This window comes from Acomys russatus, chromosome 13 (genome assembly GCF_903995435.1).
Source record: "Acomys russatus chromosome 13, mAcoRus1.1, whole genome shotgun sequence".
In the NCBI taxonomy this organism is placed as follows: domain Eukaryota; kingdom Metazoa; phylum Chordata; class Mammalia; order Rodentia; family Muridae; genus Acomys; species Acomys russatus.
This window is the reverse complement of record NC_067149.1, coordinates 47545127-47570166: the sequence shown is the minus strand read 5'-3', so window position 1 is coordinate 47570166 and position 25040 is coordinate 47545127. Positions and strand designations below refer to the sequence as shown.

General features: G+C 44.6%; 1 protein-coding gene across 1 annotated transcript; it reads left to right on the top strand.

The window, feature by feature from the left end:
• Positions 1-471: 471 nt before the first annotated feature.
• Ccdc77 (coiled-coil domain containing 77) lies at positions 472-23762 on the top strand. Its single transcript, XM_051155266.1, has 10 exons — positions 472-719; positions 1364-1506; positions 7529-7625; positions 9786-9849; positions 11556-11647; positions 14811-14959; positions 17798-18017; positions 20600-20725; positions 20809-20961; positions 23314-23762. The coding sequence occupies exons 1-10, from the start codon at positions 546-548 to the stop codon at positions 23458-23460; spliced, it is 1365 nt and encodes a 454-aa protein (XP_051011223.1). The 5' UTR covers positions 472-545; the 3' UTR covers positions 23461-23762.
• The last annotated feature ends 1278 nt before the right edge of the window (positions 23763-25040 follow it).

Genomic DNA, 25040 nt, shown 5'->3' with positions numbered 1-25040 from the left:
TAGATATAGTTTTAAGTCATTGATACTTAGAAAATATTTCATAAAAATCTTTTGATGCATATGAGCTCTTTTTTTTTCAAGACAGGGTTTCTTTGTGTAGCCTTGACTATCCTGGACTCACTCTGTAGACCAGGCTGGCCTCGAACTCACAGCGATCTGCCTGCCTCTGCCTCCCGAGTGCTGGGCCTAAAGGCATGCACCACCACTGCCCGGCATATGAGCTCTTTAATCATGAGCACTTGAAGAGCGTAAACCCACTGGATATGGTGACTCATCCAGCCCTTGGGAGGCAGAGACAGGTAGATCTTTCTGAGTTCAAAGCCAACTTAGTCTACATAGTTGGTTCTAAACCAGCCAGGGCTACACAGTAAGACCCTGTATCAAAATAAAATACTCACAAAACTCTTATTCAAAAAATTATGTTTTACATAATTTTACAAGTGTTCAGAGGACTTAATATTTGTTTTTTAATTTCACACAGAATAACAGTTACTTCCAAACGTGGTACTGCCTCCAGCTTCAGTGATCTCAGCAGATGGAAGAACATGGCAGACTCTATGGAGTCAACTCCCCTGCCTTCCATCGAGGACCGCCTGGCCGTCCTTCGCCCGTCTCAGGAGCTCCTGGAGTATTATCAGAAGAAGATGGCTAACTGTGAGGCAGAGAGTGAAGAGCTGCTGAGGAAGTTAGACCTCTACAGAGAAGCTTGTGAGGGACAGGTGGGAGAGAGGGAGAGAGGGGTCTGAGACTTCCTACACTGGGAATCGGAGGATCCTGGAGCTCACTGCCCAAGCCTCTCCGAATTGCTGAGCCCTCAGTCTAAGGAGAGACCCTATCTCAAACAATAAGTTGGAGAAGTGATGGAGGAAGACACCCAGCATCAATTTCTGCATCAATCATGTACACACACACACACACACACACACACACGCGCGCGCGCGCGCGCGCGCGCGCGCACGCACGAGGCAGCTGGCATTCTCGGTGCTATCGTATGTGAAAGGAAGGCTTGAGGATGTTGTTGCTCATGTAACCTCCAGTCACACTAACCCTGTAGCTTGCCTCCTCAGGCTGCCCTCCCTCTTCCTCCTTCCTTTCCTCTTTCTTTTCTTCCAGTGCTAGATACTGAAGCTAGGGCTTCGTGCCTGCTTAGCAGATGCTCTGCCACTGTGCTGCACCCCCCATCTCATCCTTTTGCTTTTTAGCTCAAATGTGTGCACAGCCCAGCGCTGCTACTTGAGTTCTGTATTGACGAGACTGTCAGTTAGGATTATTCTGCACGAGCCGACTCCTCCAGACCTACTAAGAGGCATCTTTGAAACCTAATATATTTTCAACTACTCTGCTTTTTTTGTTTTGTTTTTAGCATAAACTTGAATGGAATTTGCAGCAGAGGGAGGAGGAGATTGCTGAATTGCAGAAAGCCCTGAGTGATATGCAGGTCTGCCTCTTCCAGGAACGGGCACATGTGTTACGGCTCTACTCAGAAAACGACCGGCTGAGAATCAGGTACTGAAGAGAAGGAGGGAAATGTTAAAGTTACAGCTCTGAGTTACAGTTAAATTAGGAGCTTTATCTGCACTTGTTCTCCGTGATTGTGTTCCTAAGAAACAAACTTCGAGGTAGAGACTTACTTGTAGGACAGTTCCTGGGAGGCTTTTAGGAAAAGCACCTCTGAGCAGATTTTTTTGGGGGGCCATATATTACCAATGAGAAAACTGGAGCTATGATAGGGTGGTTCCAGAGGCCAGCCCCACAACATGCTCTAGCAGTAGGATAGTCTTTCAAGGGCAAAGCATTCTGACCTTTGTATCTTGATAGTGACTAGTGTTGGGTGTAGGCTGTCCTCATAAAGAAGTCATAAACTTGGGAGAGAAAGCCTATATTCAATCATAATTCCTTTAAAAAACAAAACAAAAAACCAAAGCCAAAACAAAACAAAACAACAAAAAAAAAAACCTCAAAAAACCTTTCTTGAGTATTTGAAACAAGGTTTCTCTGTGTAGCCTTGGCTGCCCTGGACTCACTTTGTAGACCAGGTTGGTCTCGAACTTACAGTAATTCTCCTGCCTCTGCCTCTGGAGTACTGGGATTACAGGCATGAGCTACCATGCCTGGCTCTTTTCTTGTTGGTTTTGTTGTTGTGCTTTAAATTTTTTATTTATTGCCAGGTGGTGGTGATACACACCTTAATCCCAGCACTCGAGAGGCAGATGCAGGCAGATTTTTAAGAATTATTATTATGTACCTCTGGCTGTTCTGCCAGCCTCTGCCCCCCAAGTACTGGGATTAAAAGCATGTCCCACTGTGCTCAGCCTGGGTGTTTTTATTTTATAATTTTGAGACAGTGCCTGGAGTTCACTTTGCTGACTGTGTTGGTCAGGCTAGCTTTGAGCTCCTATCTCTGAATGCTGGGAGTGTACGCTGTGCCACTGTTTTAGTTAACTTATTTATGTTTTCGTTGTTGTGTTTGGGAATTCCTTATGGGTTTTTTTTTGTTGTTGTTTTTTTAAATATTTATTTATTTATTATGTGTACAGTGCTCTGCCTCATGTACCTCTGCAGGCCAGCAGAGGGCACCAGATCTAATTATAGATGGTTGTGAGCCACCATGTGGTTGTGGAAATCGAACTCAGGACCTTTGGAAGAGCAATCAGTACTTTTAACCTCTGAGCCCCTTCTCCAACCTGGGAATTCCTTATGTTATAGATACTAAATTCTTATCAGATATGTAACTTTCATATTTCTCCCAGTCCACAGATTGCTATTTTACTTTAGTAATGTCCCTTCCATTAAAGCATAGAAATTTACATTCTGTTGTATAATTGTTTTTTATCACCTCTGTGACTTTTAAGACATCACTGTCAAACCTAATATCAGGGAACTTTCCTTCATGTTTCCTTTATGTTTATGTGGTTCGTGTGTGTGTGTGTGTGTGTGTGTGTGTGTGTGTGTGTGTGTGTGGTGTGCAAGCACACATGTATGGGTTGAGTGTAAATGACTGTGAAGGTCTGACATCAGGTATCTTCCTCATATTTAAAAATATATATTTCTTTCATCATACTTAAAAATATATATTTAGTTTAAAACCAAAATACATAAATGAATGAAAAAAAATTTAGCCAGAGATGGTAGCATATACTTTTGTTGTTGTTGTTTTTGGTTTTTTTTTTTGAGACAGGATTTCTCTGTGTAGCCTTGGCTGTCCTGGACTCGCTTTGTAGACCAGGCTGGCCTCAAACTCACAGCAATCCGCCTGCCTCTGCCTCCCAGTGCTGGGATTAAAGGTGTGCGCCACCAGCCCGGCTTATTTATTTGTTTGTTTGTTTGTTTGTTTGTTTGTTTATTTTTGGTTTTTCAAGACAGGGTTTCTCTTTGTAGCTTTGGCTGTCCTGGACTCACTTTGTAGACCAGGCTGGCCTTGAACTCATAGCGATCCGCCTGCCTCTGCCTCCCGAGTGCTGGGATTAAAGGCGTGTGCCACCACATCCAGCTCTAGCATACACCTTTAATCCCAGCATTTGGGAGGCAGCACTTAAGACTATCCTGGACTATAAAGTCCAAGGCAGCTAGGGCCACAGAGTGAAACCTTTTCTCAAAATAAAACAAAAAAAGTTTGATTCCCAGAATAATACTTATTTATGTATACAAATGTTTTCCCTGTTTGCCTGCATGTATGTACACACACACACCTACCACCTGTGTGTAGGAGCCAGCAGAAGTCAGAAAAGGGCACTGAATACCCCGGATCTAGAGTTACAGATGGCTGTGAGCTGCCAAATGGATGTTGAGAATCAAACCTGGGGTGTCTGCAAGAGTATCAGTGCTCTTAACCATCGAGCCGTTCCCACAGCCTTCCCTCTTAATTTTGACAGGGTCTCACTGAGCCTGAAGCACTCGAGTGTGCCTAGAGCAGCCGAGTTCTCCAGCATCCTTCCCTTCCTGCCTCTCAGCACTGCGATGTTTACAACAAGGGTGCTGGGGATCTGATGCTTGCACACCAAGAGCTCTTTCCACCGAGGCATCTTCCTGGCCTTTCTTTTTTTCGGTGGCCAAGGCTGGTCTAGAGTTCCTTATCATCTTTTTTTGGTTTTCCATGCGCTGGGATTACAAGTGTGTGCCATCATGTCTGCTTGCCACATGTCTTATGATTTGGAAAGACTGATATGCCTTAAAATCTTTTTTTTTTTCTTTTGTTGTTAGTTTTTTCAAGACAGGATTTCTCTATGTAATAGTCCTGGCTGTCCTGAACCCCCTTGGAGACCAGGCTGGCCTCCAACTCAGAGATCCGCCTGCCTCTGCCTCCCGAGGGCTGGGATTAAAAGCGTGCACCACCATGCCATGCCCGGCTATGCCCTAAAATCTTTCCTGTGTTCTGTCCGTGTGAAAGAATTACATATATCATCCATAGTAAATTTCCTGTGTACTGCTAAAAAGTAAAAGAGTTACCACCGCCTAGGGAGTGACTCCCGAAGCCCTCTCCTGCCTGCCTCATGTACACATGAGCTGTTTCCTTCCTCGTCGGGATGGAGACTAAGGCGTTTGCCTCATTGGTCCATTTTCCTGAGACCAAATTAGTCTGCTCTAGCAGAGACACGCCTGCCATTGAAGCCTACTTTGTGGTTCTCAGAGTCCTTTCGCTCTTGTCTGGTCACACTGATGACTGAAGGAATGACTGTGTGTGCACTTCCTCTGTGACCGTTTACCTTTATTTGTCATCATGACCAAGTAGGGGCAGCTAGTGTGAGAAGCTTCCCACTGGCTTACCTCAGAAGACAAAAAAAAAAAAAAAAGAAAAAAGAAACAAACTAGGGCTCAAGAGATGGATCAGTGGTTAAGAGCACTCTCTGTTCTCCCAACGGTCCTGAGTTCAATTCCCAGCAACCACATGGTGGCTCACAACCATCTATAGTGTGATCTGATGCCCTCTTCTGGCCTGCAGGTGTACATGCAGGCAGAGCACTGTATAGGAAATAAATAAATCCTGAAAAAAGACAAAGAAAAGAAAAAAATAAATTAAAAACCAAACTAATTTGGAGGTTGTGCCAACTACTAAGTGTGTACCTCCTAATTAAACATTGGAACCTGGGGACATGAGTCTGAAAACCTGGGAGACTGACTATGAACTAGACCTGGGCCAAAATCCAATTACTAGGATGGTCCCTGTATGCCTTCTGCCATGACGGTGCTTCACGTTACCAAGTGACAGTGTCTCCTGAGACCCTGTATCCAGCAGGCCTTATATTTTCCCCAGTGTGACAACCAGAAGAAATGGCCGTAGACCCTTTAGTGAGGCTGTTGTGGAGACACAGGGTCTTGTATCCTGGGAGATCAGCCTCTTCTTTTTCAGCTTATAGTCTGTAGGAGTTAATAGTTTTTTTGTTTTTGTTTAATGTAGCCCCAACTGTCCTAAAACTTGGAATGTAGACCAGACTGACCTCCAGCTCACAGAGAGCTGTCTGCCTCCCAAGTACTAGGATTAGAGGCATGTACCACCGTACCTGGAGGGATTTTTTAAAAAATTGTGTTTATTATTGTGGTGTGTGTGTGTGTGTGTGTGTGTGTGTGTGTGTGTGAGAGAGAGAGAGAGGGGGGGGGGGAGAACACAGCGTGCAAGCAGGAACATGTGTGTCCCATGTATGTGTGGAGGTCAGAAGACAACTTTTGGGAGTCAATTCTTTTCTTCTACGATGGGTTTCAGGGAATGAACTCAGGTGCCAAGTTTGTACACTAAGCACACTAACTCACCGAGTCATCCTGCTGGCCAGAGATTGTGAGGTTTTCCTTGTCCTTGTTTTGGAGGAAGGCGGTGGTCAGTCCTCAGCCTCTTTTTCTTCTTGATTATTCTAATTATTTAAACTACACCCATGACTTCATCACCTGTCTCACTCTTAGGAACAGGATGGACTACAAGTCATCTCTGTGTCATTAGCTCCAAAACCAACCAACCAACCAAACAAACAAACAAAAACCCTTTATAGAGTTTGCTTCCTTGGACTGTTCCTAACTTTAAAAAAAATATTTATTTATTTATTATTTGTACAGTAAGTATTCTGCCCACATGTGTGTGCCTGCAGGCCAGAAGAGGGCACCAGATCTCTTAATAGATGGTTGTGAGCCACCATGTGGTGGCTGGAAATTGAACTCAGGACCTTTGGAAGAGCAGACAGTGTTCTTAACCTCTGAGCCATCTCTCCAGCCCAGACTGTTCCTAACTTAAGCTGTGTTAGCTTGTGTGCCTTGGGGGACAAACTGCACCATGAGATTCTCTTCCGGAATGTCCATCAGAAGCACGTTAAGGAGAGCCGCCTCTGAGGAAATACGGGGAGTTTGACTGGGCAGATGAGAATGTCAGCTCTGAAGCTGAGTGGCTGAGGCAAAGAAAATGGATTTTTATTCCCCATTCTCAGCCCTACTGAGAAGGCACAGGACGCAGGCGTCCCTGAGGAATGAGAGGCCTGAGCAGGGAAGCGGGTGTCCTTTCTCTTTGAGCAGTTCTGAAGGGAAAGTCAGCTGTGAGCCATGCACAGGCTATATTCTGTATCAGAGCTGAAGGAGGACTCCAACTGCTGTTCTCTCCTAGGAACAGCCCAGCAACCATTCCCCAGCCCTTCCCAACTCTGAATTGAAATGCTTAGGGCTGGAGAGGTTAAGAGCACTGACTGCTCTTCCAGAGGTCCTGGGTTCAATTCCCAGCACCCACATGGTGGCTCACAACCATCTGTAATGAGATCTGGTGCCCTCTTCTGGCATGCAGGTATACATGCCAGCAGAGCACTGCATACATAATAAATAAATTTTTAAAAGAATAAAGAAAAAGAAAGAAAGAAATGCTAACATTTTAATGGCTGGAGTTGAGGGTATATAGGTCTTTCTCCTTTTTAGCTTGTGGGTATAGTCATTCTTTTTTTTGTTTTGTTTTTTGTTTTTGTTTTGTTTTGTTTTTTTTTGAGACCGGGTTTCTCTGTGTAGCCTTGACTGTCCTGAAACTCACAGAGATCCACCTGCCTCTGCCTCCCAAGTGCCGGGATTAAAGGCGTGCACCACCACACCCAGCCGGGTATAGTCGTTTTAGGGCATCAGGAGCTGGGGGTGTAGCTCAGCTGTGGAGCACTGGCAAAGCATGTACAAGGCTCCAGGTCCAGTCTCCAGCACTGCATAGACTGTGCTGGCATAGACCTGTTATCTCAAAGGCAAACAGCAGGGTACTTGCCTGTATAACAAGCTCAAGTCCCACCTGGGATATGTGAGACTGTCTCAAAAAAAAAAAAAAAAAAAAATCAGGAAATCTTTTGAATCTTTTTCTGTTGTTGCTGCTGTTATGTTTTGTTTTAGACTACTGTGCAGTCTTGGCTGGTTTGGAACTAACTGTGTAGACCAGGCTGGTGTTGGACTCACTGAGATCTCCTGCTTCTGCCTCCTTTGTGCTGATACTAAAGGTGTGTGCTACCACAACTGGCCAGAGGGGAATCTTTTAAATAGAAATGTTACTTACTGGAGTGCTAATGTCTACCTTTTATGAGAATTGCAGGGAACTGGAAGACAAGAAAAAGATTCAGAGTCTCTTATCTCTTGTGGGAACAGACACTGGTGAAGTGACCTACTTTTATAAGGAGCCTCCGCACAAAGTAAGTAATCTGTGCTGTGGTGTGATGAGGGTGACCTTTATAAGACACAGGTGAGGAGCCACACTCAGAGCATCTCTACCTGCCAGAGATGCTGCATGGAGAGCAGTTAGCTAGCCAGTATCTACTGCAGGCTTAAAGCTGCCCCCCGCCCCATTAAAAAACCTACGAGGGAGCTGGAGAGATGGCTCAGAGGTTAAGAGCACTGTCTGCTCTTTCAAAGGTCCTGAGTTCAGTTCCCAGCAACTACATGGTGGCTCACAACCATCTAGAATGAGATAGTGGTGCCCTCTTCTAGCCTACAGGCATTTATGCTGGCACACATGTGGACAGAATACTATACAAATAAATTAGAAAGAAAGAAAGAAAGAGACCTATATGGTGCTGGAGAGATGGCTTAGCAGTTGGGAACACACACTGCCCTTCTAGAGGATTTTATTCCAAGCATCCACATCTGTAACTCCAGTTCCAACTCTCTCTTAGACACGGACGTATACACAGGCAGAACACCCATACACATAAAATAAGTAATTCTAAAAGAGTCGCTGTAGGACTAGGCACATCCTCTCTTACTGAGGCCAGACAAGGCAGCCCAGGTAGAGGAACAGGATCCAAAGAGAGGCATCAGAGTTAGAGAGGGCTCTCGTACCCATTTTTGGGGCATCCATGAAGACAAAGCTTTGCATCAGCTACATATAGGGGAGGGGCGGGGCTAGGACCAGTCCATGCATGCTCTTTGGTTGGTGGTTCAGTTTCTGTAAACCCCTGTGCTCCCAGGTTAATTGACTCTGTATCTTCTTACAAAGTCCTTGACCCCTCCATCTCCCTCAACTCTTCCATAGGACTCTCTGAGCTCTGTCTGATGTTTGGCTGTGGGTCTCTGCATCTGTTTCCATCAGCTGTAAAAAGAGTTTTGTGGGTATTTTTGTTTTGTTTATATGTTCATTTGTTTTCCGAGACAGGGTTTCTCTGTGTAGCCCTGGCTGTCGGGAATCACTTTGTAGATCGGGCTGTCCTTAGACTCACAGAGATCCGCCTGCCTCTGCCCCCTGAGTGCTGGGATTACAGGTGTGCACCTTGCTCCTGGCTGTTGTTTTATTTTTTGAGGCAGTGTCTCACTGTAGCCCTGGTTGGCCTGGAACTCTTTGTAGACCAGGCTGGCCTTAGACTCACAGAGATCCAGCCGCCTCAGCCTCCCAAGTGTTGGGATTAAAGATGTGGGCCATGGAGGCTGGAGAGATGGCTCAGTGGATAACAACACTTGTTTTTCTTGCAAAGGACCCAGGTTCAGCTCTCAGCACCCACATGATGGACATACATGTATGAAGGCAAAACACTTAAACAAAATAAATAAAGATGTGGGTCACAATTTTTTACTTTGTATGTTAAAAACAAAAACAAGGTATAATGTGTAGCCCAAGTGAGTCTGGCCTCAGTAGGTAAGCCAGCCTGGCCTCACACTGAATGTGTAGGGCACCTACCTTGCTTGGCTGCCTTTTCACTTTTGTAAAGAATTTCTTGGTAGCATTATTGTATATATCTAATGTGCACATTTTTACTATTTTCTTAATGTCCTTGTCAAAGAACACCTTACTTTTTTGAAGAAAGAACATATTTTGAGACAAGGACTCCCTTTGTACCCCTTGCCTGACCTGGAATTAGATATATAGACCAGGCTGGCCTCAAATTCTTTTTTTTTTTAAAGATTTATTTGTTTATTATGTATACAGTGCACATCAGATCACATTATAGATGGTTGTGAGCCACCATGTGGTTGCTGGGAATTGAACTCATGACCTCTGGAAGAGCAGTCAGTGCTCTTAACCGCTGAGCCAGCTCTCCAGCATCTGGCCTCAAATTCTTAAAGTATCTGCTGGGACTAAAGGTGTGCACTACCACACTTTGCTCAAAGAGCACTTTTCAAAATATATTTTGTTAAGTAGCCCTGTGAATGTATTTATTGTTAATTAGTTTGGATTAACACTGGACTTTATCCAAAAAATTGTTACTTTGCCCATGTTGTCTCTCACATTCATGGTCTGTGTTTACATGATTCTATCAGTTTTGACCAGTTTAGCTTATAAATGTTAGATCTGTAGAACTAAGGCTAAAAACTACACTTGCACACATATTGAAACTACCTCTATATCCTTTGGTTTTTAGGTCATCATTCCCCAGAAGACTATCCAGGCTGGAGACGTGTGTGAGCCCTCAGCTTCCAAAGCAGGTAACCTCTGCACTGATGCTTTCACTGAAGTTGCGTTGAAAGTCCCAGTGCAAGCAATTAGAAAAATTCCCTACTAGACAGAGATAGTGGCATTCGTAATGAGGACTCTGGCAGGCTAATACCATGCCTCCCTAGAGCAATGCAGGGGTGAGCTGCTGTTTAATGCAGGGGGTGGCGGTGGTGGTGGTGCATGTGTTCATACGGAAGCATGCGTGTATGGGTGCACATTCATATGAATGGCAGAAGTCTATGTCAGTTGTCTTCACCTTTTTAAGCCAGAGACATTGTGTTAGTGATCAGGGTAATTGGTAGATAGCCATCACCTTTTGTAAGCACTATGTAGCCTTGTCTGCTACTAGCTATTTTTGCATATACAGTTGTTGTCAACCATAGTTATGCTATTGTGCTAGAAAACACTAGAAGTTACACCAACTGTCCAGCTGCACCGTTGCACCATCAGCCATCCTCCCCCCACCTTTCCTCCTCCATACCGTTCCCAGGCTCTAGTGAACTCATAAAGGTTTTGTTGCTTGCTGCCCTTTCTTTTGGAAATTGTGTAGTTGTTAATGGGATCAAGAATAGCGGCACACTGACCACTGGAACACCAGACTCAGATTGGAGAAAGTTTATTGAACTCTGAACTAAAACCGAACATAAACTGACTGGTCAGGGCCATAATCTGGGCTTGGAAGCCAGACTATGACACTGGCCTGTTTCTAAGGCAGGCTTTTAATATGAAAAACCATAACCAGGTAGCAACCAGAGACCCAGGTGGGGAGCAGGGGGAGGGCAGCATGAAGTTATTTTGATTAGCTAATCACAAGAAGAATCTGTTTTGTTCTAAGCACATCCAGGTGGCTAGACAAAGCATTTTTAAGCTGATTGGCTAGGATATAGGCTTGGGGACTTTCTAATTCCCCACCATTCTGGGAGAAGGGAACATAGCAGGGGGTCTCTGTTTTATTTTTTTAAAGATTTATTTATGTATTATTATGTATACAGTGCTCTGTCTGCATGTACACCTGCAGGCCAGAAGCAGGCATCAGATCATTTTATAGATAGTGTTAAGCCACCATGTGGTTGCTGGGAATTGAACTCAGGACCTCTGGAAGAACAGACAGTAACCACCGAGCCATCTCTCCAGCCCCAGATGTTGCAGTCTTAACACTAATAGAACATACATTTATCTTTAACTCAAGCAGAACATGCATTTATTATCTATTGTTTTATTCTAAGCAGCAAGTATTGAACTATTCTGGTCTCAGGCACGTAAAGGCTAGAGAACTTGAACTTAATTTCACCTTATGATCAAAATGGAGACTTGGAGGCAAAATGGTTTTTGATAGGCTAGAGGTGACAGCGGATGAGAACTGAGGAGCTGCAGTTAGACCAAGAACTCAGTCTCAATGGAGGGGCTATAGAGTTTAAGCAGGTTACAACTCAGTGTGTCATAACCACAGTATTTACATTGGATTTTTACTAAGAAATACTTGCAACTCTAGAGGAACATTCTGCCAGAGGATGAGTGTGATTACCCAGGTGAACGGCTGCAGAATTCCCTTAAGAGATTTCTGTGTAGGAGCCGGGCGCTGTGGGCCTCTAGGTAAAGGAAGCTGACCTCCTGCCAGGCTAGCGGATGCTTGGGTAGCAGAAGCAGAGAGAAGAGTTGAGCAGAGTTTGTGATGAACCTTTGTTTTCTATTCTAGATCCTAGAGGAAGCAAAAAAAGAGTAACAATAAGAGAAAAGGAAGGCATTTCTGAGCGTTACCAGAGGGACGTTCAAACACTCAGCCTGCAGGTGATATGTTTGTCTGACAGACCAGGGTGGTGTCTCTCCTCACATTTAGCTGTGTGTAATGGTTATACAAGAACTATCTCTTTGCACCTGGATTGCATTCAGGCATCACAAGGTCAAAACAATTTTCAGATTATTCTTAATATTTAAATACTTTTTTTCCCTAGCAAAATTAGAGATAGTTTTTGTTTTGTTGTTTTGTTTTAAGACAGGATCTCTCTACACAGCCCTGGCTGTCCTAGAGTTTACTATGTGGACCAGGCTGGCCTTGAACTCACAGAGAGCTGCCTGCCTTTGGGATTAAAGATATGTTGCACTACATTTGGTTTAGAGATAGTTTTTGTTTTGTTTTGTTTTTCTGGTTGTTTCTTTGAGACAGGGCTTCTTTGTGTAACAGCCCTAGCTGTCCTGGAATTCTCTTTGTAGACCAGCCTGGCCTCGAACCCAGAGAGATCCGTCCACCAAGCTGGATTTAACTATAAAATTCAATGTAGGAGAGAAAGCCCTACATAGTTATTGACACACTCCTGTAACCCCAACATTTAGGAACCTGAGGCAGGAGGATTGCCATAAGTTTGAGGCCTGCTTGGCTCTATGTAGGGAACAGCAGGCCAGTGAAGGATACCTAGGAAAACCCTATTTCTGTATATCCCCCCCTGAGCCCCCAAGGTGTGAGGTGAGAGTGAGGGTACTGCTGTTATGGGGTACCTGAAGAGAAAAACTCCTGAGATGCCTGAATAAGTCACATGGATGCTTTATTCACTGCCTTTAATTTGCTGGAGTTTTTAAAGGCAAAATTAGAATTGTGAGTCGGGTGTGGTGGTAATGCATGCCTTTAATTTCAGTACTCCAAAAGCAGAGGCAGGTGGATCACTGTGAGTTTGAGGCCAGCCTGGTCTATAGAGTGAGTTCCAGGACAGTGAAGGCTACACAGAGAAACCCTGTCTGAAAAAAACAAAAACACGAACCAGCCAAACAAACAAACTAATAAATGCAACTGTGATGTATCCAGAAGGCAGTGTGGATATCTGCAGCACCAAAGTGTTGTTGACAGAAACAGAGATAGCTGTTAAATGTCAGGCAGTTCTCATGGCCTTTAGGTCATAGACACACTGTATATATTTATGGCTGGTCCAGAGACAAATTTACACTAGGAATTTATGGTTGAGATAATTTTAGCACTTAAATATTCATAAGGTAACTTTCACAAAATAGGAGAAATATAGTTTAGTAGCCCATTACACTGCCTCTGGCAGCCTAATACTGCACAGACCTGGAACTATATACAAGGAATGAAATTTTGTTTAGTACAGGGGTTTTGTTGTTGTTGTTATGTGTGCTCGAGTGTGTGTGTGTGTATGTGAGTGTGTGTGATCGCATGGCTAGATAGCATACGGTTGCACATTTGGAAGGAAGCAGGGGGAGAACAGCAATTCATGCCCTAGATAGATAGATGTGGTTTTCTCAAGAAAGAATAGCCTCTTAGCGCTTACACTTTAAAATCATTATTCTCTATTTGAACATTCTAGAATGTTTCCTATGCTAAGCTGTATCTAACAAAACCATCTTAAAGTAAGAATTCCCATTTGTTGAGTGTTTGACATTTTTGTCTTTGTAGTGTTTTGTTTTTGTTTTTGAGACAGGGTTTTTTAGTGTACCCTGGCTGTCCTGGAACTCACTCTATAGACCAGGCTGGCCTCAAACTCCCAAAGATCCACCTGCCTCTGCCTCTCAAGTGCTGGCATGAAGGGTGTGTGCCACTGCTGCCCAGCTTTGTTTTGCAACAAGATTTCGTCCTGTAGCCCTGGCTGTCAGGAACTTCCTATGTAGACAAGGCTGATCTGAAACTCACAGAAATCCTCCTGTTTCTGCCTTCTGAATGTTGAGAGTAAAGGTGTATGCCATCATGCCTGCCTAGAATTTACTTGCTGATTGGCCAAAGGACTAAACAGACAGTAGCATAGGAATGTTTGTGTGTATGACAAATCAACATTTGGGGTATTATTCATTTATTTAGTGTTTGTGTTCTAAAATCTAAGAAAATAATAAGCCATGTACATCCTTTGAAAAGTTCCTATCCTTATTAATGCAGCAGATTATCAACTTAAAAAAATTATTTCTGCCTTTGGAAAGTATCTCAAAAGTTATAACTACCAGACCACAAGAAATAAATTACATTATTACATTATATCCATTTTGTCACTGTGTGTCTGTGTAACTATGGCTTTTTTTTTTTTTTTTTTTTTTTTTTTTTTTGAGACAAGGTTTCTCTGTGTAGCCCTGGCTGTCTTGGAACTCACTCTGTAGACCAGACTGGCCTGGAACTCAGGGAGATCCACCTGCCTCTGCCTCCAGAGTGCTGGGATTAAAAGCGTGCGCCACCATGACTGGCTTAACACCATTTATAAGGCACTAACTCAAGAGAACTGGGAGTCAGTGAAAGTGCTCATCTGGTAAAGTGCATGTTGGGAAATGTGAGAGCCTGAGCTCAGATCCCTACCACCCACATCAAAAATCTGGGCTGGGGACTGGAGCAACGGCTCAGCAGTTAAGAACACTGGCTGCTCTTTCACAGGACCCAGGCTCAAGTTCCAGTACCCACACGCAGCTCACAACTTCCTGTAACTCAGATGCCTACCTTTGACCTCCTTAGCAGGCACCAAGAATGCACAAGGCAAACACACATGCAGGCAAAGCACACACACACACATACACACAGTTTACATATTTATTTATATTTAAAAGAAAAACTGGGCTGGGCTGGCAACACCTATCTGGAATCCTAGTCCTGGAGGAGTAGGGACAGACAGATCCCTGGAGCTCGCTGGCCATTCAGCTTAGGCAGTTGGTGAGCTCTTAGCTCAGCGAGAACCATGTTGTAAGAAAAAAGGAGATGGAGATTGATTGAAGGAAACATTTTTACTTTCACTCACAAGTATACACACAAGTATGCACAGAGCACAGGCATATACAACAGACATACAAAACAGAATCAGAACTGAGATTTTTCTGCTTGTTTTGTTGCTGTTTTGTCTTTGTCTTTTTTCGTTTCTTTTGGTGAGTTTGTTGTTTGTTCCATCTTACTTTGTGTCTAGTAGGGGCTGACCTCCAGAGATGCTGAGTGACAGAGGCAGGGATGGCTAACTCACTCTCTTGGCCCATGTAGGTGGAAGCACTTGAGGCACAGCTGGGAGAGCAGACAAGGCTTTCGAGAGAACAAGTAGAAGGGCTCATGGAGGACAGGCGGATTCGAATTGACGAGATACAAGTTCAGCACCAGAGAAATCAAGAGAAAATCAAAGAGCTGACCAAAAGGTAAGGACTCCTAACAGGCCTCCTATTTTTCTGAATGGCTTAAGAGATGGCCCAGCAGCCTAGTCTAAGTGAGTCCAGGACAGCAAGGCTACACAAAGAAATGCTGTCTTGAGGTGGGGGTGGGGGTGGGTAGATGGCTCAGCTGTTACGAGCACTGCAGCACTGTCTTGAAGAGGACCTGGGTTCAGTTCCCAGCACACACATCCGGTGGCTCACCCCATCTGCCACTCTGTTCCAGGGGATCCAGCACCTCTGACCTCCAGAGGACAAAGTACCTTGTGCAGATGAGCTCACATAGGTACACATTTTAAAAGAGTCTCAATATTGGCTGGGTGTGGTAGCGCGCCTTTGATCCCAGCACTAGGGAGGCAGAGGCAGGCAGATTGCTGTGAATTTGAGGTCAGCCTCGTCTATACAGCCAAGACTAAACAGAGAAACTCTGTCTTAGACATTCCCCCACCCCCACCTCATGCAAAAAGCAATCTTGATGGTAATATTCCCTTGACTAACATTTGCTGAGCCCTGGGTTCATGCTCTGATATCAAGAAGAAGAAGTAAAGATTAATGGTTATGGGGCTGGAGAGATGGCTGGGCAGTTAGGAGTGAAGAGGACCCCTCCTGGCACCTGCAGCCTCAGCTCCTCCCACAGCTGGCTTTTATACTGTGTGTACCAGCACAGCTGGCTTTTATACTGTGTGTACCAGCACAGCTGGCTTTTATACTGTGTGTACCAGCACAGCTGGCTTTTATACTGTGTGTACCAGCACAGCTGGCTTTTATCCTGTGTGTACCAGCACAGCTGGCTTTTATCCTGTGTGTACCAGCACAGCTGGCTTTTATACTGTGTGTACCAGCACAGCTGGCTTTTATACTGTGTGTACCAGCACAGCTGGCTTTTATACTGTGTGTACCAGCACAGCTGGCTTTTATACTGTGTGTACCAGCACAGCTGGCTTTTATACTGTGTGTACCAGCACAGCTGGCTTTTATACTGTGTGTACCAGCACAGCTGGCTTTTATACTGTGTGTACCAGCACAGCTGGCTTTTATACTGTGTGTACCACCACAGCTGGCTTTTATACTGTGTGTACCACCACAGCTGGCTTTTTTTTTTTTTTTTTTAAGATTGATTTATTTATTATGTATACAGTGCTCTGCCTGCATGACAGAAGAGGGCATTAGATCACATTATAGATGGTTATGAGCCACCATGTGGTTGCTGGGGATTGAATTCATGACCTCTGGAAGAGCAGCCAGTGCTCTTAACCTCTGGGCGGCCTCTCCAGCCCCTGACAGCTGGCTTTTATATTGGAGTTATACATGTCCACCACCATAGCCAGCTTTTCCTGTGGGTTCTGGGGAGAAATTCAGGTCATCTTGCTTATATAGTAAGAACTTCACCATCTGAGCTCTTTTAAATTTTTAATATTTATTTTTTATTTTATGTGTATGTCTGTTTTGCCTGCATCTTTTTCTATATACCACTTCGCATGCCTGGTACCTGAGGAGGCCAGAAGAGGATGTCAGATTCCATGGAACTGGAGTGGTTGTGAGCTTCTGTATGGGTGCTAAGAATTGCACCTGGGTCCTCTAGAAGAACAGCAAATGCCTTTAACTATTGAGCCATCTCTCCAACCCAAAAAATATTTATTTTTGAGACAGGTGCCTAAATCCCTATGTAAGCAAGGATTACCTTGAACAACTTAGAGTCCTGCTCCACCTTCCAAGTGCTGGGCTTACAGGAATACTCTCCTGTGGCCCATGTGTGTAGTGCTGAGGATCAACCCTTCTGCAGGACCTAGATGATGTTGGACAAACACTGAACCAGCTGAGCTACATTCCCAGACCTAAATTTATCCATTTATTCATTTTTGGGTTTTAGTTTTTTATTTTGAGACAGGGTCTCACTATTTAGTTTAAGGGTGCCCTTGAACTCACAGATATGTGCGTGCCTCAGCCTCCCAAGTGCTGGGACTAAATTCCCAGCAACCACATGGTGGCTCATAACCATCTATACTGGAACCTGATGCCTTCTTCTGGCATGCAGGTATACATGCAGATAGAGCATTCATATATAAAATAAATAAATAAAATCTTAAAAAAAAAGAAAAGAAAAGTTGGGCTGTGATGGTGCACGCCTTTAATCATGGCACTTGGGAGGCAGAGGCAGGTGGATCTCTGTGAGTTTCAGGACAGTCAAGGCCAGTAAGTCCCAGGACAGCCAGAGATGTTACAAAGAGAAACCTTGTCTCAAAAAAAAAAACCAAAAGAAGAAAGAAAAGATGCATACCACTAGGCCTGGCTATTTATTTGTTTTGGGGGGAGTATTGAATATTAAACAAGGGCTTTACACATGCAAGGCCAGCACTATACCACAAAGCTATACTCCTAGCCCATTATATGTGATTTTACAATATTTCAGTTTTTAACTCTGTATATACCTATGAGTCTGTACTTGAGAGTGAATTACCACTCATACAGTCCACAAGAAGTCAGAGTAGCGTGTACTGTGTGCTCTCAGCCACTGAGCCATCTCTCCAGCCCAAATTGTTTATATTTTATATTAGTTGTCCAGTATGTAAATAACCATCTTTCTAATTGGCACTCAGGAAAGTGTCTGTGAAGACGATTGGGAGCCAGGAAGTGCGATAAGCACAACACACCTCAACTAATAGAGCGTGTAAGACTGTCAGCCGCCAGACTGTGCCTTTTAGAGCTGCTAATCTTTTGGAGTTCATATTGCACAATGTGTGAGGAACCTATCTCTTTTGCAGCAGCCCTGTGTCTCGGCGGTGCAGCGTCCATATCTTCTTGCTCACCGTTGTTCCTTTTTCATAGCCTCCATCACACCCAAGACCTGCTCTATGAGAGCACCAGAGACTTCCTAGAACTAAGATTTGAAAACCAAAATAAAGAGAAGGTATGGATGCTTGAAAAGGATCACTTGATGGCAAAGATTAACCAGTATAGAGTGCAGTGTAAGAAGAAAGAAGACAAACTTGGAAGAGTTATCCCGGCTTTACATGAGACTCATCATACTCAAAATGAATATATTAAGGTAGGGCCACTAGTGCCGGGGAGAGTCGGAAAGCCCAGGCTTTCTTGGGGGCTGAGCTGAGGCTCACTTGGTAGCATGCTTGCTGAGCATGCAGAGGCCCTGGGTGTGATTCCCAGCACCACAGAACACCAGGTGCGATGGTTCATGCCTATAATCCCAGCATTTGGGAGATTAGAGATGGGAGGATCACAAATTCAAGGTCATCCTTGGCCGCATAGTGAGTTGGAGGCCAGCCTGGGCTACATGAGACCCTGTCAGAGACTTGGAGAACTCCAAAGAGCCTATAAATTGTTATATAAGATCCATTCAGTTCATGAAGTTAAGTAGTGGTAACGTCATGTGATAGATGCCAAACCGTAACTGATCATGATTGCATTTGAGGATTTGAAATACTAAGCTAGACAGAATTCAAAACCAGCTGTGGAGTAAGACCCTGTCTCAAGAAAAAAAAACAAAGAGCCAGAGAGATGGCTCAGCAGTTAAGAGCACTGGAGTTTTTCCAGAGGTCCTGAGTTTAATTCCCAGCAACCACATGGTGGTTCATAACCATCTGTACTGGGATCTGGTACCCTCTTCTGGCACACAGGCAGAACACTGTATATGTAATAAATCAATCTTTTAAAAAAAGAAAGAAAGAAAAGAAAAGAAAAACATCACATTTCATTCATCCATTCACTCAATTTCTGATTCAATACATGGACCAGACTCTGGGTACAGCACTGTGTAAGTTAGTCTTTTTCCACTGTGCTTATATTTTCATGAATAAGGAAAATCATAGCCTATCAAGTAATTTTATGTTAGTCAAACTTGTTGGAACTCCACTTCAGAAGGGGACTTAGGGATACTGTCTTAAGTCTGGTGCTTTTGCTGAGGCCTGCAATATAAATTAAGAGAAGGCATTCCTGACCGAGAGAGATAGAAGCCCCTGAAATAGGTTTGAGGAGAAGGAAGGATGCTGTCATTGCTGTAAAACAAGCAAGGAGGAAGTGAGGGCTGGCAACGTAGCTCACTGATAGAGATCGAGTGTGCATAAGGCCCTAGTACCACAAGAGAAAGAAAGAAAAAGAAAGCAACGAACAAACAAACAAAAACAAAAGAGGCACTGCCACGTAAGCCCTGGGGTTTGGCGGAAGCCAGCTGTAGACGGCCCTGTCTGTCACCGTGAAGAATATAAACATAGCTCTAAGGGTTAAGTCTTAGGAGGGTTGTGCAAGGAAGTAACATAATATGATGGAAAGGTTATCTGTCATCTTGTTTTTGGCCTCTTAAAGCAGGGTTTCAGGCAGCCCCCGCGGGCTTCCAGCTCACTGTGTAACTGAGGGTGGCCCTGAGCATCTAATCTCCTGCCTCCACCTCCTGAGTGCTGGCACTCGGGGTCTGTGCTACCACAACAACTTATTATTTTGAAGTGAGAGGTGCATTGTTGTTTCCCAGGCAGGGCTTGAACTCCGGAGCTCAGAGATCCTCCTCCTGCCTCCACAGTGGCTGGATTCTAGGTGTGCGTTTGTGTATGTGGATCTTGTTTTTGTTTCTAATTTTTAAAATTGCATTTATATATGTGTGTGGGGGGTTGATACATGAACATACCATGACACAAGTGTAGAGGCCAGAGAATTTGCAGGAGTCAGTGCTTCCCTTCCACCGTGTGCATGCCAGGCTTGTGGCCTTAATTGCTAAGCCATCTTGCTGGGCCCCTGGTTTAAGGTGTGGAAGGATTGTTTTTGTAACTCCTCCTTGGAACATTTGTAATGCCTGTTGTCGATGTTTCTTCTTTTTAACTAGCTAAAGCACATGTCTTACTTGAAACAAATTCTGAGGTTCATTTGCTTCTCAGCCAAAGATAATTTTTATTTTTTGAGACAAGGTCTCTTTGCCCCAGGTTGGTCTGTGTAGCTGAGGATGACCTTGAACTCCTGGAGCTCCTGAGTGCAGTGCTAGGACTGCAGGGTGTGAGTACAGGGGTCCTGGCTAGTTTGAGGTCAACTCAACACAAGCTAGAGTTATGCTAGGGGACGAGGGGAGCTGAGGGCGCCTCAGTTGAGAAAACGTAAAGTTGGGCTGTAGGCAAGCCTGTAGGGTATTTCTTAATTAGTGTCTGACAGGGGAGAGCCTACCCCCTTGTGCGCCCCCGGCTCTGTTATAAAGCAGGCTGAGCAGGCCATGGAGAGCGAGCCAGGAAGCAGGACCCGCCACGGCCTCTGCCTAAGCTTCTGCCTCCAGGTTCCAGCCCTGTTTGAGATCCTGTCCTCACTTCCTCCAATGATGGGCTCTGATCTGGAAGTGTGAGCCAAATGAACCCTCTCCTCCCCACGTTGCTTTGGTCATGGTGTTTCATCGCAGCAATAGTGACCCTAACTAAGGCACCTGGGGCCCATTTTATCTTGAATAATATCTACATATGTACACTTGAGAGAAAAGGTGGAGAGGGAAGTATAGATGTGGCAGGCTCTGGTGTTTTCTCACATCCATTTCTGCAGACTTTCTCTGAGAATCTCTTCCCCCCTCCTCTTTACCACAGTGCTATTTTGAACAGCATGGTTATAGAGCTGAACACTAAAACCTTTCGTCCCTTTGGCCCACAGTCTCTGAAGGATAAGCTAATACAAGAGAAAAAGCTGTCCAACATGTACCAAGAGCAGTGCATTTCCCTAGAAGAGGAACTTGCTCGAATTCGGGAGGAAGAAGGAGCGAGGAGAGAGATATTCAAGGTACCGTGTTCACACTTGTGCTTAGTGGGACATGCAGACGGCTGGCGAGACTCCCCCTCACACACTGCTCACCCCCATTTCAGGATCGCTCCGACAAGATGGGGAAGCGCTTGCAGATAATGACGAAGCGCTACGAGGCCTTGGAGCATCGGCGGATCCTGGAAGTAGAAGGCTTCAAGACAGACATTAAGGTTCTGCGACAGAAGCTGAAAGACCTGGAGCAAATGCTCTATAAGGTACTCTTCGCTCCTGAGGAAGGAAAGAGGAAGCGGGGCGGAGTGTACAAAGATGGTCAGGCCTTCCTCTGCATGGCCAAGGATGTGTTGGAGATTTCAGTAGTGTGTGAGAATAACAAGGCTCCAGCACTCCGAAAACCCAAACGCTGTGCTTTGTCCTTTTAACCTCTGAGCCATCTCTCCAGCTCTCTGTATTGCTCCCTTAAGTAGCTTCTCTTTCCTCTCTCTTCTTGGGAGAGTTGGGCATATCCTAATCTGTCAAAATTAGACATCTCTCTCTCTCTCTCTCTCTTTTTTTTTTCTGAGAGACAGGGCTTCTCTCTGTAGCCCTGGCTGTCCTGGACTCACTTTGTAGACCAGGCTGGCCTCGAACTCACAGCAATCCACTTGCCTCTGCCTTGATGCTGGGATTAAAGCTATGTGCCACCACACCTGACTTAAACATCACTTTCAAACATGGATGCCTCTTTCTACGATCTACCTTCATTGTTTGGGATTAAAGGTGTGTACAACCACTCCTGGACCTAAGCTGAAACTTGTTCTATACCAGGCTGGTCTTGAACGCAGATATGCTTGCCTCTTGTCTCCTGGATTAAAGGCGTATTTGTATTCCATCCTGATCCCACAGACCTAGGTCTTTGGATGTGATCTCTTGCAGAGCAGCCATGTTCTGTTTTTTGTTTATTTGTTTTGTTTTTGTTTTTTGTTTTTTGTTTTTTGAGACTGGGTTTCTCTGTGTAGCCTTGGCTGTCCTGGACTTGTTTTGTAGACCAGGCTCGCCTCGAACTCACAGCAATGCCTCTGCCTCTGCCTCCCGAGTGCTGGGATTAAAGACATGCACTACCATGGTGGGTGCCATGTTCTGAATTAAAATTCTTCTGCATAAATGGAAGTTAATGCTGAGAGATGATGTCAGGAAGACCCCAGGGATATGCTAGCCAGCCAGTAAAGCCAAAGCAGTGGCCTCCAGGTTCACGGCAACACCGTCTCTCAGGCCTACACCTTTATCCCAGCACTCAGGAGGCAGAGGCAGGAGGATCTCTTTGAACTAGAGGCCAGCCTGGTCTACAGAGCAAGTTTCAGGGCAGCCGGGGCTGTGCAGTGAGACCCTGTCTCAGCAGAGAAGCCCAGAGGGTGGAGAGTAACAGAGGACAAACCGAAGTCAGTCTCTAACCCTCACCCCTGTGTGCATGGGCGAGTACACACATTCCCTCAAAAGAGATGTTGGGATTGGTTTTGTTTCTCTCTCTCTCTCCTCTCTCTCTCTCTCTCTCTTTCTCTCTCTCTCTCTCTCATTGAGATTCTGTGTGTATTGTTTTGTTTTTAACGATTTTACGTGCACTGATGTTTTGTTTGCATATATGTGTGTGTGAGGGTGTGGTATTCCCATGTGGATGCTGGAAATTAAACCCATGCCCTCTAGAAGAGCAGTCAGTGCTTTACCACTGAACCATCTCTCCAGCCCCAAGAATTGTCTGCTTTTAAAGTATCTAGGTTGCCTCAAGAGCTTTGATGGGGATTTAACAACTACCCTAAGTCCTAAATAGTTGCTGTGTTTTGAACAAAGTTAACCATAGGGAAGGGAATGTTTTTTATCATTTTTGACAAATTTACCAATAATGCTACTTAATGGTCTTAGGTTTTTTTATTTGTTTTGTTTATTTTTTAAATTTTTTTGGTTTTTCGAGACAGGGTTTCTCTGTGTAGCCTTGGCTGTCCTGGACTCACTTTGTAGACCAGGCTGGCCTTGAACTCACAGTGATTGGCCTCCCTCTGCCTCCCAAGTGCTGAGATTAAAGGCGTGAACCACCAAGCTGGCTTAGTTTTTTTTTTTTAATTAACTTTATTTATTTCCATGTGCAGGTATATGCCTGCACCCTGGCGCCTGTGTGGAAGTCAGGGGACAACGTGTGGAAGTCAGTGTCCCCCTCTCAGTTCACTCCTTCCATCATGTGGCTCCTGGGAATGCAACTCAGATCCTCAGGCTGGGTGACAAGTGCCTTTCCAAGCCACTGAGTGACCTCACCAATGCTGATTGGTCTTTTTGTTAGTTACTTATTAATCTCCATCCCATAGCTTCTCTGTCCTTTTATTTTGCTGTGTGTTTTTTAGGTGGTTTCTCGTTGCCTAGGCTGTCCTCAAACTGCATAGGTAGGCAAGGGTGACCTGGAACTCTTGATCTTCTTGCCTTCTTCTCCCAAATGCTTTAACTAATTAAACACTTTCATTTTTAAAACGAGTCACTGAGGGTTTAGTACTGCATTTATCATATGTAAAAAAGGAGCCAGCCTGTTCTCTGTGGCTTGATTTCTCTGCCTTAGTGTATACCATAACTTGTTCTCTCTTTTCTAGGCAACAATGAATAGCCATGGAAACCGAGACCTTGCCATTCTGTGTGAAGTCCGTGATAGCAACAGACGAGCGCACAAGATACAAGGGGAGCTGAGGAACCTCAAGTCCAAAGTGTTCGGTCTGGAACATGAGCTGAGGCTGTGCTGACGGCTCCTTCCAGGGGAGGCTGTCCTCCTGAAACCTGAGGCAAGGGCCCCTGGTCTCGTGATGTGGACATGGAGCTGTCCAGAGCAGCGGTATCTATTTTAATAAAGATGATGTGAAGGGCCTGATGGCTCACGCCTATAATCCCAGCACTTGGGAAGTTGAGGCAGGAGGATTGCCACAAATCCATGGTAAAGGAAGGTGGATCTCTGTGATTTATGGCCAGCCTGGTCTACAATAGTGAGTTCTAGGTCATCCAAGGCTAATTAATGAGACCCTGTCTCCAAAAAAACAAAAATAAAACATCAAAACTAGAAAGAAGAAAAACAGCGACAAATCGGTTGCTGGAAATCTGCTCTCGTACTAACGTTGCTATTTCAGTGTTCCGGTAACCTTGTGGGGCATCTGAGTTACTCGGACACTCTCCTACATTTCTTTTATGTATTGATGGACTCTTCGGTCTTTAAAAAGACAGTGATGGGATGTAGCTTAGCTGGTGAAGTGCTTGCCCAGCACTCAGAAAGCCCTGGGTTTCTCTCCCTAGCACCATCCAAAGTCAGCGTTGGTGGCTCACCTATGATCAGCACTGGAGAGAGATATAGGTTGGAGAACCTTATGGTGAGTTCCAGGCTAGCCCAGGGTACATGAGACTATGTCCAAAAATAGAGGGGAAAAAAAAAAATAGGTATTTTGCTGAGCTTGGCTAAGTGTTGGTAGAAGAGCATGTTTCCTGAAGGACCAAAGTCATTCATTGAAGAGCATTCCTTCTTGGCAGGGAGGGGAGGGAGCAGCAAATTTCAAGCACATTGGCATTCGGTTATTTAACTGTGTTCCAAGTGACTGACCACCAGGGGGCAGTACAGCTTCTGCTCCCAAGTAAAAATGGTAGAGCGAGCAAAACCAAAATGATACGTGAAAAAAGTTTGATTTTGCCAGTGTTTCTTTAAAAATTATTTAAATTAAGTATTTTCAATAAAATATGTAGTTTAAAATCTTTCAATGTTCTATGGTGTCTCTCTTTTTTCTCAAGACAGGGTTTCTCTGTGTGGCCTTGGCTGTCCTGTACCAGCTTTGTAGACCAGGCTGGCCTTGCATTCACAGCGATCTGCCTGCCTCTGCCTCCCAAGTGCTGGAAGGCACTGTTTATATCATTTTTAATATGTAGTCTGGAGCCTGGAGCACAGTGGACGTTCAGTTACAGTTAGCCTATGACCTGTGCTCTCTGCTTTGGTTTCAGTTTGATTTCTGTAATTGCCCACTGTTACCAGTCAGATTTCAGTATGTATTTAATACCATTCATTCCTTCAGAAATATAGTTAAGATGGGTGTGGTGGCTCACATCTGTAATCCCACGTGGATTCTGCAGGTAGATCAAACATCCAAAATACAGGATTGCAGCAGGAGACACTATCAATTTAGGTTTCAAGTTCAGCTTATTGGACATTCTAGGCACAAAGGAGTATCAAATGGACCATATTGCTTAGTAAATGGAACAGGCAAGTGAAAATATTGATTTCTTACAAGAAGGGAGAAACAAGAGGAGGGGCTGGCTTTTCCATGAGTGCATGGGTTGGCCCTCCTGC